The sequence below is a fragment of the Peromyscus leucopus genome, chromosome 4 (assembly GCF_004664715.2).
Source record: "Peromyscus leucopus breed LL Stock chromosome 4, UCI_PerLeu_2.1, whole genome shotgun sequence".
Classification (NCBI taxonomy): Eukaryota; Metazoa; Chordata; class Mammalia; order Rodentia; family Cricetidae; genus Peromyscus; species Peromyscus leucopus.
In genome coordinates this window covers 2,291,778-2,306,631 of record NC_051066.1, presented here as the reverse complement: position 1 = coordinate 2,306,631, position 14,854 = coordinate 2,291,778, and the positions used below count along the sequence as shown (strand labels likewise).

The 14,854-nt window shown below is 42.2% G+C and overlaps 1 protein-coding gene and 1 pseudogene across 1 annotated transcript; both read left to right on the top strand.

Moving 5' to 3' along the window:
* Positions 1-9,191: 9,191 nt before the first annotated feature.
* On the top strand, positions 9,192-10,005 carry LOC114686043 (protein yippee-like 2). Its single transcript, XM_037204476.1, has one exon. It carries the CDS (start codon positions 9,315-9,317, stop codon positions 9,819-9,821), a length of 507 nt encoding a protein of 168 aa, XP_037060371.1. The 5' UTR covers positions 9,192-9,314; the 3' UTR covers positions 9,822-10,005.
* A 630-nt stretch (positions 10,006-10,635) lies between these two features.
* LOC114688901 overlaps positions 10,636-14,854 on the top strand; it is a 55,647-nt pseudogene continuing 51,428 nt past the window's right edge.

Genomic DNA, 14,854 nt, shown 5'->3' with positions numbered 1-14,854 from the left:
GATTGGGAAAGACATTACATATTCATCACAGGAAAAATAAACCAAGATGAAGCCTCAATTCTGAACATTTATGACCCAAATACATATGGCACACACATATGTAAAAGAAAAATTACCAAAGCTTAGATCACACATCAAGCCTCACACATTAATAGTAGGAGACTTCAACACCCCATTCTCAGCAATGGACAGGTCTGCCAGACAGAAACTTAACAGAGAAATAAGGGATCTAACAGATGTTATGACTCAAATGGACATAATAGATAGCTACAGAACATTCCACTCTAACAAAAAAAATAATATACCTTCTTCTCAGCACTCATGGAACCCTCTCTAAAATCAACCACATACTCAGTCACAATGCAAATCTCAACAGATACAAAAAAAATGAAATAATCTCCTGTATTTTATCAGACCACCATGGTTTAATGTTATATTTCAACAACAACAAAATTACAAAAAGCCTACAATTGCATGGAAACTGAATAATGCTCAACTGAATTATCAATGGGTCAAGGAAGAAATAAAGAAAAAAATTAAAGACTTCCTAGAATTCAATAAAAATGAATATATAACATACCCAAACTTATGGGACACTATGAAAGCAGTGCTAATAGGAAAATTCATAACACTAAATGCCCACATAAAGAAGTTGGAGACATCTCACACTAGTGACTTACCAGCATATTTTAGTGCTCTGGAAAAAGAAGAATCAAACTCACCAAGGAGGAATAGATGCCAGTAAATAATCAAATTGAGAGCTGAAATCAATAAAATAGAAACAAAGAGAACAATACAAAGAATCAATGAAACTAAGAGTTGGTTCTTTGAGAAAATCAACAAGATAGACAAGCCTTTGTCCAAACTAACCAAAAGGCAGAGAGAGAACATCCAAATTAATAAAATCAGAAATTAAAAGGGAGACATAACAACAGACAATGAGGGAATCCAGAGAATCATCACGTCATACATCAAAAACCTGTACTCCACAAAACTGGGAAATCTCAAAGAAATTGAAAATTTTCTGGATAGGAACCACATATCAAAATTAAATCAAGATCAAATAGACAATTTAAATAGACTTATAACCCTTAAGGAAATAGAAACCGTCATTAAAAGTCTCCCAACCAAAAAAAAAAAAAAAAAAAAAAGCCCAGGACCAGATGGTTTCAGTGCAGAATTCTACAAGATTTTCAAAGAATAGCTAATACCAATACTCTTCACATTGTTCCACACAATAGAGTCTCCATTGAGAAATCAGATCTTATTCTGATGGGTCTGCTTTTATATGTTTCCCAGCAATTTTTGAAAGGCATTAAGAGTCCAAAATTGATCTCTCCTAATTTGTACCTTTGGGATTGAATTTTTTGTAAACCTGTATTATATCCTAGGTAATTAATAGAATCTCCTCTTTGTATTTTTTCAGGAGTGATTTGTAATCCCCAACAAGGCAAAATTTTCTTTACTTCTTCAAATATTTTCTAAAGTATCTATATTTGAATCAGCTACTAAGTTATTATCCATATAATGGTAAATTATAGATTTAGGGAAGTGTACACAAAACATTTCCAATGGCTGTCATACAAAATACTGGCACAGAGTGGAGCTGTTTAACATCCCTTGTGGGAAAACCTTGCATTAATATCTCTTAACAGTCTTGTTATAAGCAGGCACCATAAAGGCAAATTTTTCTCTATCCTTTTCTTGTAAAGGTATAGTGAAGAAACAGTCTTTTAAATCAATAACTATAATAGACCATCCTTTAGGTAATAGAGAAGGCAGGGGAATTCCAGGATATAAATAGCCCATTGGCTGAATCACCTTATTAATAGCTCTTAGATTGGTTACCATTCTCCATTTTCCAGATTTCTTTTTAATAACAAATAAAGGAGAATTCCAAGGGCTGGTCAATTCATCAATATGTTCAGCATTTAGCTGCTCCTGTACCATCTGCTCTAAGGCCTGTTATTTTTCTGATGTCAATGCCATTGTTCCACCCAGACAGGCTTGTCAGTTAACCATTTTAAAGGAAAGGCTGTTTGTGCCTTTGAAATGACAGCACCTGTTGTGTCCTGTTCTTGTACAACTTGAATTATCAGTGACTATTCTTTATAATACCATCCAATATTTTTCCCAGAAACATACACTAATTTATGGTTTGTTTCTGAGGTTGGAGGAATGTTAATCTGGGTATTCCATTGCTATAACAAATTACATCCCCATAAATTCATTGCTATATTAGCCACATATGACTTCAATTTTCCTCTCTGTTCTTCTAAATGCCCTATACATTCAACCCATCTCATGTTCTGTTTCAGCTGAGATTAAGTTTCAATCCCTAAAAGCTGAACATTTACCTCCTGAAGAGGCCAATTTGGATGCCAAGATTTGGCACAATTATTTTTACATCTGCCCCTGTGTCTGCAAGACCTTCAATTATAAAGTCATTTATTCATATTTTTAGCTTTCATCTTTGATTGTTTATAGAAGTTTACCAAAATATTTGATTTATGGTTTCTCCTGAAATTTTTGTTTTATCTTCTAATCTTCTATTATCCAGAGCAGTATGTTTTGTTTTGTTTTACAATAGGTATTAGGTTCTTTAATTGCTCTAGGGAGGAATTTCCCTCAGGGTGATAGGAAATGACAGAATCAGATTTGACATGGGGTCCTAGAAGAGGCCCCTCAAGGTGTTTCCTGATGGCAAAAGGTTGCCTTGTCTATCCCTTGTTGATCTGTACTCATTGGTTCAATGTTGGCCCTTGACACACCATCTGCATACTCCAGAAAGCAAGGACCTTCTGTTTGGATTAGAAAAAATATTATTTCTAGGAATGCCCAGTCTACAATTCCTTTTTAGATGACCTTGTTTGCCACAACTAAAACACCTGACATTTTGATTTTTTTTCAAGCCTCTGAAAATCACCTCTTCTATCCACGCATCATCATGGTTATGAGATTCAATATTGACTGTATCTCAGATCCATTCCTCTGTAGGTGCCGATCTTGCCTTTAAAGGTCTAATTACTGTTTTGCATTGTGCATTAGCATTTTCAAAAGCCAAAGATTCAATTATTATTGTCTAGCTTCTGCATTGGGTATCATTCTATTTACAGCTGAAGTGAACCTTTGTAAAAAATCAGTGAAGGTTTCTTTTGGCCCCTGCATAACTTTAGTAAATTACTCAGTTCTCTTTCTGACTTCTTCAATTCTGTCCCAAGCATTCAAAGCTGCTGCATGACACAGAGCCAGAGTGTGGTCATCATATAGAGACTTTGTACATTAGCATAATGGACCTCTCCAAGAAGTTGGTCTTGGGCAGTTTCAATACCTCTAGCCCTACTTCATTGTTCAATGGTCTTAGCTTCATCTTTCCACCAGGTCCTCCACTGTAATTGAGGACCAGGTTCTAATACTTCTGTAACCAAGTCTTTTCAATCTTGTGGGACATTTCTGTTACTAGTTGACAGTGAATTTAACATCTGCCTCATAAAAGGTATGAGACTATTGCTTCCTTAAATCTCCTTAAATTCAACATTACCACAAGAATCCAATCAGCTCTTACACAGCCTTGGGGATACCTGTCATTTGGCAGTTTTTCCCATAAGTGACTTGATAAATTAAGGTTGGTTGTTTGATAACCTTGGGCTTATGGCTTGTAACTTAGCAGTCAAAATGGCAACATTTTCTTTAGTAACTTTTTGTAAGGCCTGTATCTTGGCATTCACATTAACCAAATTTTCTAGGGATAAAACAAGAATTATAAAAATGATAATTGACATTATGTCAATCCCAGATAAGGTAATTATCCCTTCATTTAATTGTTCCATTTTTAAACCACCCATTGTGTAAACATACAGAGACCTAACTCCCTCCATCATAATAGTGTTTCCCATTTTTTAAAGTGGGAAAAAACTCTCTCTTTTTAAAAATAATCCCCCCCTTAAGAATTCCTAATTTTCTTACCAGATCTGCTGGTGATGATGCTAAAGTGTGGGGCTGACTGCTGCTGGGTAGCACATCTGAATTGAGAACACAGGCAGTGCACAGCCTGGCTGAAGACAACTGCTGCTGAAGGTATATCAGCAGCCTGAGGAGGATGGTCCAGGGAAAGCCCACAATCCACCAGGAAAAGGAGTCAAAGAGCCAGCCATCTGAAAGACAGACACAGGGGAACATGTGAAAGCATCACATGTCACTGGTGGGAAGTGAAAGCACAGAGCTGCCTGAAGGCAGAACTGGCCAGTCGTGAGGAGCTAACTCTGGCAGCATTTGGAGTCCAGGAACCTTTGGAGTTTGGGGCTTTTGGAGATTGCTGTAGAGAGGCTGCAGCAGGAAAAGCTCAGACTTGCTCAGAGGGCTTGGGGAAGAAGAGGAAAGCCAGCCAGTAGAGGATATGATAAGATAAAAAGGGAGATTATGGAATCTACTTTTAAAAAGGAACTACTTGTTTTAAATAAGATAAGTAATAAAAATTTTTTGGTCTGAGTTTATCAGATGTTACTGGACTAGACATTGTTAATATATATAATGGAGTTTTTATCCGAATCTGTCAAATGTTAATGGACTAGACATCATTAATGTAATCTTGACTGTGTATATTGTATATACTTACTGGATATAATTTTTCTTGTATTAGTTATAAGCTTTTTAAAAAATTTTAGACAAAAAGGGGAAGTGTGATGGTATTGTGTTCCCCAAAATATTGTGCACCCTAATAAACTTATCTGGGGTCAGAGACAGAACAGCCACAATATTAAACATAGAGAATAGGTAGTGGTAGCACACGCCTTTAATCCTAGCATTCCAGAGGCAGAAATCCGTGTGTTCAAGGATACAGCCAAGCATGGTAACTCACGCCTTTAATCCCAGAAAGTGAGCCTTTAATCCCAGGGAGTGGTGGTAGAAAGCAGAAAGGTATATAAGGCGTGAGGACCAGAAACTAGAAGCTTTTTGGCTGGTTAAGCTTTCGGGCTTCTAGCAGCACAGTTCAGCTGAGAGCTATTCAGATATGAGGACACAGAGGCTTCCAGTCTGAGGAAACAAAACCAGCTGAGAAGTTGGCCAGGTGAGGTTAGCTGTGGCTTGCTCTGTCTCTCTGACCATCCAGCATTTACCCCAATAACTGGCCCTGGGTTTGATTTTATTAATAAGACTCTCTAAGATTCCTGTTACACAGTAGGTCAGTGACTCCACCGGATGCAGTTCCCATGTGCAGCTCTGGCAGGTGCTGGTGGCTGCAAAGCCATGGGCAAGCAGTGATTTCATGAATTCATGCCTCAAAAGTTGGACACCAGATAAAGCATAAAACTAATTAATCTTATCAATAAAAATCAGAAGTCAGATATTGGGGTAATGACCTGAAAGATCAGAGAAGCAGGGGGAGCAGCCACCACTGATCTCCTACCTCTACTGTTCCTCTGGCCAAAGGGCCAGGATCCTCTCTCTGCCCCACCTTGTCACTTCCTGTCTCCTCTCTGTACAGACCTCCAGACTTCTGTGGTTGACTAGTGGCTAGCTCTGCCCTCTGACTCCATGCAAGCTTTGTCAGAACACAAACAAAATATCAGAATCACCACCCCTTTGGTTGTGGTGTGTGTGTGTGTGTGTGTGTGTGTGTGTGTGTGTGTCTGTGTGTGTGTGTGTGTGTGTGTGTGGTGTGTGAGGTGTGTATGTGTGTGTTGTATGTGAGGTGTGTATATATGCTGTGTATGTGTGTGTGTGTGTGTGGTGTGTGTGTTATATGTGAGGTGTGTAATATGCTGTGTATGTGTGGTGTATGTGTGTGTGGTGTGTGTGTGTGTGTGTGTATTATATGTGAGGTGTGTATATATGCTGTATATGTGTGGTGTGTGTGTGTGTGTGTGTGTGTGGTGATGTGTGTGTTTGTATGTTCACACACTAGCATCTGTTTCTCAGAAGACCTGAACCAATGACCTAAACAATGACCCAGTGAATAATTCTACCCTTTGGCACACATGGTAAAGAAACTTGAACGAGAGCACCAGGAGATTGTGGAAGATATTTAAGAGCATATACTAAACATGGAAAATTATTTGGGGCTTTATTTATTATGGTTTTACTCTCTTGCCTATAGAATTAATACTAGCCTCATACAACTTCAACAGTGAACAAAATACCTGCTTCCTGGCTGTTTCTAATGAAATAATAAATCTTGTGCTATTACTAAAATAGCAATAGTAAGCACAAAATACAATGCATTATTGTTACTGTAGATGTGTCTTTTTTAGGAGACAGTAGCTTCAATGTATTTATCCAACTGATGTTCAGGTTTTTAAAGAAGAAACACACAATGAAAGGAGGCAAGGCATATTTATTTAACTGACATTTATGCAATTTTATGAGATTAGGTGTTATGCTTGAAGTAATGATTTTTCAAATAATGGAAAGAATATTACAACAAATTCAAATGTTCATCAACAGGAGAATGAATAGTTGAATCATGTTACAATCTCACAAAGACTGTAAATCTGTAAGCTGCAATTCTGAAATCCAAAAGTTACTGAGGGGCAATTCACAGAGTTTCAGCTAATTCAGTTTCATCTGACTAGCATTTATTTGTAGCTATCTATTCCATTTGGTATCAGCATTTACTTGCCAAAATATTAATGTGTTTTATAACAGTGTGCCACCCAGAAACTATTAGTGGTATCATACTGTATATAACAAGTTTACAATATCACTTTCTAAAATGGGAAATATTGAGAATTTCAAAGCTTTTAAAATGCCCTGTAATAATAGTGGGGATGACAGTGTGAAATTTTACTGTAGCATAGGAGGAGATGAATATCTAAAACATCACGTTGACTGAAAAAAGATGAATGAATGATTCCATCCATACAAAGAACAAACATAGGCAACTAAAAATAGTATATGGTTTACACATATATTATAGAAGACAAATATAAGAAAATTGTATCTACACATTTTATATGCTTAAATATTATAAATTTAACAATTTTGAAAATGCATTTTATTCATTCTTTGAAAATTTTGTATGTGTGTACAATATATTTTAATAGCACCTAGTCCCTCACCTCTAATTCCTTCTAAATCATCTCATCACATCTCCCTTCCAGCTTTATATACTCTTTTTTCTAATAATGAATAACTCTTTTTCTAATAACTTTGATGCCACTGATATGTGCATGGATGTTGGGGCATGGAAACCACTCAGCACAGCATCCCTGAAGAAAACTGATGCTCCCTCTCCCAGTAGACATCAACTACCAATAGCTCCTCAGCCAGCGGAAGGCTTTATGGGACCCTCCACCATCCATGTTGGAATTTCAACTGGCTTGGCAATATTTTAAACATTAGAATAATCTTTCTAAAGAAGCCCTTAATACCTCTTCAAGTTTTATATGCATCATCTCTACCTTCTGGGACCAAAGAGAAAAAGTCACTATTTTTTTCTACATGCTAGAACTGTAGGTTTTTTAAAACAGTTCTGATGCCCACCCCAGGCCAAGTCTGTTCCACTCATTTATTATTATTTATTTTCTGGTGACTGGTGAGTTTTCCTCTTAAGAATGGGAATTTAGTTTGACGTTATGGAATAGGAAAAGGTATCCAGGGAGGGGAAATGAGGAGAGTGTAAGCACCAAGCGCTTATATACCAAACCAGGATTACCTGACTATGGTAGGGGAGAATGTCAATCAGGCTAGGGTAAGAAGGTCACAGAAGACTGAGACAAGTTTATTGCAAGAAATAAGATTTTTTGTTTCCTTATCTGAAAGAGTATATAATGGTGGTTGCCAGGAAGAATACAGTTGTCATCGCCAGGATACAATGATGTTTGCAAGCTATACAGGGCACACAAGATTAACGTCTAAGATTAATTGTCCAGCCAAGCTTCTATGTGATTCGATGACTTCTAGGGAAAACAGAGATACACAGATGGCATGAATGCTCCACTGCCTGAGGGAGTGCCTCTATTTCCCAGGAACTGAAAGGCACACAGTGCCCTAGGAGCCACGGACTCTATACCTATGATGGATGCCTCTTAAGGCAGCTAGACCAGGCCAACTACATGATTCCCTGCAGGAGAGGTCTTAAGTTTCCCAGACCTGAATACTCTAAAATAAAAATGTTATTGATACTGCTAAGAATCAAGACTCCAGGGTCAAGAGGGACAACAAAGAGGTTGAACATCTGTTCCATCTTTTCTCTAACTATATGTTTAGGATTGGGTTCCAGGCACTACACTATGAAAAGCTCATAGATCTTGTGTCTCTGTTTCTGAGGCACATTAGTCCAGCCCTAAGTCTTTAGTCCATGCTGTTAGGAAAGGAACTGTGGGGCTTTCATCAGTAGAAAAAGTAGACCCAACAGAGAAGGCAAACTCTGTTCCCAGTGATGAAGAAAGTTTCTAAGGATGGTCAAAAATTCCAGGGAAGGTGTCAAGATGAGAAGCCTCTGATCTGTCCCCTCTCTTCTCTCACATGCACACACTCCCCACTTCTCCCTCATTACTTCCTTGTCTCTATTCTGTCCTCACTTTCAGTCAGTTACAGCCTGGCTGTCTTGATCATCCAGAGGAATCCTTAATTTCACACTCATCAACACTTTGATAGTCTGCAGCTGATACAAATCCATTCATATCCAAGTTCCTAGAATAGTGAAGACACTATACTGTTCTCTTAGTTAGGATTACCATTTCTGTGGTAGAATATCATGATCAAAAGCAAGTTGGGGAGGAAAGGGTTTATTTGGCTTACACATCCACATTATAGTCCATTATTGAAGGAAGTCAGGACAGAAATTTAATCAAGGCAAGAACCAGAAGGCAGAAACTGATGCAGAAACTGTGGAGGGGTGCTGTTTACTGGCCTGTTCCCCAAGGCTTGCTCAACCTGCTTTTGTACAGAACTCAGGACCACCAGCCCAAGATGGCACCACCGACAATGGGCTGGGCTCTCCCTCATCAATCTCTAATTAAGAGAATGCCCTACAAACCTACCTGCAGCCTGATCTTATGGAGGAGTTTTCTCAACTGAAGCTCCCTCCTCAGGTGACTTTAGCTTGTGTCAAGGTGACATAAAACTATCCAGTGCAACTGTGTGTTAATAATGCTTGAGACCTGTGTTATGCAGAAGAAAGACACAGTACTCTTGGCACAGTTATTCTGAGTATACAATAACTCTGTCACTATAAGAGTACATCAGAGGTGCAGTCCTTCGTCGCCAAGCACTCCGGAGCGGCCGAGCCTGGCGCTGGCGGGACCGGGCAGCCTGCCGCCAGGCTCTGAGAAGCGGCTGTAGACCTCTACTAGAGAGTCCTTCCTCTGAAGATGTCACCAGTGTGTGGAGCCTGCCGCACACCCACCCCCTGCCAAACCACGGCCTTTACCTGTGTCTTTCGGTGTTTCCCGTGCGACCCGTCCTGTGGGAGTGCCTCGTGGGCTGCCCCAGAGTTCGCCCCACGCTCAGCTGCACCCATGGTGAAGATGACAAGATCCAAGACTTTTCAGGCATACCTGCCCTCGTGCCACCGGACCTACAGCTGCATTCACTGCAGAGCTCACTTGGCCAATCACGATGAACTCATTTCCAAGTCGTTCCAGGGAAGTCAAGGACGAGCCTACCTCTTTAACTCAGTCGTTAACGTGGGCTGTGGGCCTGCAGAAGAGCGGGTGTTGCTAACAGGACTCCATGCAGTTGCAGACATTTACTGTGAAAACTGCAAAACCACTTTGGGCTGGAAATATGAACACGCTTTTGAAAGCAGTCAGAAATATAAAGAGGGCAAATACATCATTGAACTAGCGCACATGATCAAGGACAATGGCTGGGACTGACCTGACAACATCCATCCGGTCCAGCATCCACATGAATGCCATCCAACTGAACATTCTACCCAAGCGTGAGAGAGTGACTGAACAATTGGTTCCATCCATTTAGGGGCCTTGCCATCAGGGGGCATCCTCCCACCCTGACGCCATCTTTTTGGGTGACTGGCCTCTAAATTGCTGTCTCTCTGTCTCTTTGCTTTGTATCTGTTTGTGAGTTGATCTTGGCTTCTCTGTTCTAGTGTTGGCTGAAAACAAAAATACCGAACAGAACAGAACAGATCCTTGGCTGCGTGGCGGCAGTCCACCTTGGAAAGGGGCCCCCAGCCCATAGGAGAGCTGCCTTGTCAGAGCATTGGTACATGGGCATGAGGAAAAGCAAAGACCAACCTGAGAGCCCTGGGGTTGGGGAAGGGACAGGAGGGTAGGGGTAGACCAAGACTGTCCTACTCTTGGGGACCTGGCTTGAAATAATTGACTTTTTCAAAAAGACAAAGAGAAAAAAAAAATACCTCATGACTGTATTCTCTCTGACAACAAACTTCTGTCCTAACATCAAATGTGCCAGGATAGCAGATGAGCACACGAAATGGCCCTGATTCTAGCTGACAGGGCAAGACCCCAGCCGGCATGCTGGGCCTGAGTTGGAGAACGTCCTGCTAGGGTGAGGGGGGGCATAGGTAAAGCCCCAATGGGTTTTAGTGACTCCGGTGCCCCTCCACCCCCACCCCACCTCTGGGCAATCACCTCCTGGTCTCTGCTGTTGTAGGTGAAGGGAGATATGCAGATGTCCCATTTAACCAGCACCACACTGAAATCGGTGATGGAGGGGAGCCAGGGAGCACGGGTTGCCGCCTGGGAGTTCCTGATAGCAAGCAGGAAAAGTAAAAACTGGGAACTAGTCCGCAGTTCTGTGGGAGTGAAGCAGCAGAGGAGGGGTTCTGGGAGGAACCGCTGCGATTTGAGCCAGCTCTGGCTGGGCACATCTGCTCTCACCGCTGGGCATGGGTTTAGCTGTTCTCTGTGCCTAGTGTTTCCGGTTTGGGTCTTGTTTTTTTCCCTCCTCCAGTTCCATCATGACCTGGGAAACAAAGATCCAAGATTCCATCCCTCATGCCTCTCTTGTTAGATCTGCATGTCGTAGGAGGATAACTTTTGACAGTGTGGTCCAGCGGTGGGGAGGAATTATAGATTCAGTAATGCCCCCCACCCCTCACCCCACCCACCCCAGCCTCCTTGCTTTAAGGATGGGGAGGAAAATCCCTGTAAGTCTCCTGAGGTGAAAAGGAACTCAATGCTTTGAATCAGCACTGAATGTTTTACGGCAGTTCAGCTATTATGTGGCTCACGGCTGAACCTCGTTTGCATTAATTTCATTTCTGAGGCAGAAAATGATGTTAAAATGCATGCGTATGAGGTAATCCTCAACATCATTCTTAACTAGGCTGCTCCTACAGGAAAATTCACCTCTTTTAAAAAGAGCCAAATAAAAGAGAGTTCATGGGGATAAGAATCTGTAAAATTGATTAACCCAGATTACAGCAGCTGGCACAGGACGTTTCCCAAATCTCATCTTCAGCAGAATCAATTTCCCAGCAGGAGAGAGCTCTGGTGGACGTGGCTTTGCCACCCCCCCCCCCCCCCCCCCCCGTGTCTTGATCTGGGAATGGAAGAACCAAGGCTTCTTTACCCTGTTTTGCTAGTGGCAATGGCGGGGTGGCAGGAAGCAGGCCAGCTTTAACAGCAGAGCGCTCCTCTTCCGGGACACAGAAATGTCTAAAAAAACGAGATTTTGTTCTCAGGTCTCCTTGTCCAGAGCCTGGGAACACTAGCTCAAACTCCTACCCCACCCCTCTGGACTGCAGGACCAACTGAGCCTCAGAAGGACTGAGTTTTGCTTCCTGAAAAACCACCCCGTGGCTCCCAGGCTCAAGTTCCCAGTGACACACATTTTTCCACTTTGACATTCCTAAACTGGCTTGCAGGCTCTGAAGTCATGCTGCCCCCACCCCCCACCCCAATCCTGCCCCAGGGAAGTAGCCTTCATTTAAGGATTTGATTATATACACCCTTTGCTCAGGGAATATCCCAGCTAATCTACAAATCCATTTCTTTCTTTTCTTTTCTTTCTTTCTTTTTTTTTTTTTTAAATAGCGGGTGGGAGTTAAACCTTGGTAGATGTTTTTTCTTGAAAAACTAAAATTAGTGACACATAGAACCTGGATAACCTGGATATGTGATGCCCTGCCATTCTCAAGGGTCAGAGAAGGAGACAGTGTGCCACTGTTTTTCCTTGGGGTGGGCTCCTTGACCATCCTGGATCAGCAGAGCTGCAGTAGGACCCTGGCTCTGGGTTGTTCAACTGCTATCTGTTGAGCACCCAGTGGGTGTCCGGCACCACACCATGCTTGGTGCAGAAGATGAGTAGTAACATGCCAGTTTTCCCATAACTAGTTTGGGGGCGGGACCAAAACTCATTAGGCTTCCCTCCGTGACAGCGACACCAAAAGTGCTTCTTACGACCTTAACTCCATCGGTGGCTTGTCTGCCTAACACTTAGCAGTCTTAGAGAGTCCACAGCTGAGCAGTGGAGACGGGCACTCAAGGCCTCGGTCGGTCTGTTCTTTCTTTTCCTCACCAAATGATTGACTCAGCATAACCAAAGACCTCATCCATTCACCCCACATGGGTTCAGGGAATTGGAGTCGATGGGGTGAGCTTGGGCAGGGGCGGGTGAGTAGGGAAGGGCCTGAAGTTCTGTACCTCAGCCACCAGCCGCCTTCGTTCTGAACTGAAGACTAGCTGACCACCTCATGCCATCTCTCCTGTGCCGCTGTAGGTGATAGAGCCGTGCCCCCCCCAGTACATCCACATCTCCCACCCCTGTATTTCCCTAGGCTGCTGATGGGTGAATCCACATGAGTCAAGTATAGCCAAGTTTGATGCTCTCAAGCTCACAGCTGGGCCTGGCTGAGTACCACCCCAGCGCCTGTGACGACAGTCAGATCATGTAGATAAAGTAAATCTTTGCTGGTAGATCAGTGTGTACAAAGGCAGTGTCCCTTTATAATAAGATTTCCAAGTACGTATACAGTCTCTTGTGAAGTATACTCACTCTTGTAAATAATATTTAATTTTTTAAATAATATATTTGGTGCTGTATTCTCAGATCCCTGAGAGCACTTTTCAATTCTATGGCTTCCTCTGTGTTTCTTGAAGTACATTTTAAGGGAAAAGTAATCAACAAGATTTTTTTTTTTTTTTTAGATCTGTCACTTTAAAATGGATTGAGGCTTTAAAACATTTTTTTTTTTTCTGTTTGCATTTTTTCCCAGTAGAACAGACTGTAGTAAATTACCAGGTTGTGAACTGATACTTTCTGGCTCAGTCTTGGCTAGAAAAGAAACAACAAGTTTTAGTAGTAACAACTTCGGAGTAATTGCCGTAGCTGGGAGAACTTCGAAGAAGTTGGAATCATGTGTGCATGAGTGAGTGTGTGTGTGTGTAGTCTGGATTTTTCTGTTTCCTTTTCTACTGAGGACACTCTATGAACTACAGTTTACACCTTGGGCACATAGCGTTTTCCCTCTCTGGTTTCCATGTCTGAGTGGACCAACAGCACGAAGCAGGATTTTCCTTCCCTGAGGAGGAGCTGTGTGGCCAGTTCCTCTTCCTCTGTGCGCTGCTTCTAGAACTGGCGAAGCGAACCTGTGAAGAGGAAGCCGGAGTCAAGTCTGTGCTTCTGAGATGTGAGCAGAACAGTCACACATCCGGGCTCTGGTTGTTCTAGAAGCTGTGTCTTATTAAATGTTAACTGGTTCAGGTTAAAAGGACGTTAATAAAACAATAGCTTTTTATTTTTTGTTTTTTTAAGGTCAGATTGCTTTGGGCTCAGGCAGAGGCTGGCAAATCAAATTTTGAACACAACTTGTATTTTAAAAAAAACCTGCCTCAATGGAACATTCTAGTTCTGTGTGTGGAAAAGAATGCTTTTAAAATGGTGATTGATTTTTTTTTTAAAATTATCATACAGTCATGAAATGTACCAGAATAAAAGATAAAGCCAAGAAAGAGACTGTCTCTGCAGGGGTAGATCTGCCTGCCCAGGGTTTTACAGTGTGCTGTCGAAGATGGAGTCAGTTCCCTTTCCCCAGCCTGCAGACTTGTGTACCACAGGTTTGTCCGTCTGTCTGTCTGTGTTTACAAACTGTATCATTGGGTTTGGAATTGTTTTTGCGTGTTTGGTTTTCTTCAGTGGTATTTCCCCCCAGGTCACTTTGCTTCGACAACAGAGGTGATTGTTTCTGTGTAAATGGTCTTCACCTCTGTCCGGTGACTGTACATAATGATTCAGTGTTAGGGAGAAGCATCGTTTGTTCCCGATTTGTGTTGGTGCTCATTTGAGAAAATAAAGTTTTCAAATATAGAAAATTTAAAAAAAAAAAAAAAAAAAGAGTACATCAGAGACAGGCCCGGCGGCAGCTGGCAGAGACATACAGGCCCAGAAGTGGCACGCAGAGGTAGACAGACACGGCAGCGGCGACAAGCAGAGGCAGGTAGGCCCGCGGCAGGGCAGTGGCTGGCAGAGACATACAGGCCTGGCGGCAGCCTGCAAAAGTAAACAAGCATGGCAGCGGCAACAAGCAGAGGCAGGTAGGCCCGCGGTGGTGGCTGGTAGAGGTAGACTGTCCAAGCAGAGGCAGGTAGGCCCGCGGTGGTGGCTGGCAGAGGTAGACTGGTCCAGCAGAGGCAGGCAGGCCCAGCAGGTGGCGGCCGAAACACAGTTGCAATAAAGACCAGAAACAGAGCTATTACCAGCTGAAGAGCTAGTGAAAACAAACTCTTAATCAAAAGCTTGGAACAGGGACCCCTCTAACCCCAACACCCTGGGAAGAAGCTATCTCCGTGGGACAGAACCAGAACAAATCTGAATACTTTGTCTGAGGACAACCCAGGGCCGAGCTGCTGATCTTGTGAAACCCAACAACTTGGAGGTGTTGGTAAGACCACCCCGCTCAGCTGAAATCCATCTGGGAGAGGAT

Coding starts and splice junctions, on each gene's coding strand:
- LOC114686043 (XM_037204476.1), top strand. CDS start 9,315: ATGTCACCAGTGTGTGGAGCCTGCCGCACACCCACCCCCTGCCAAACC.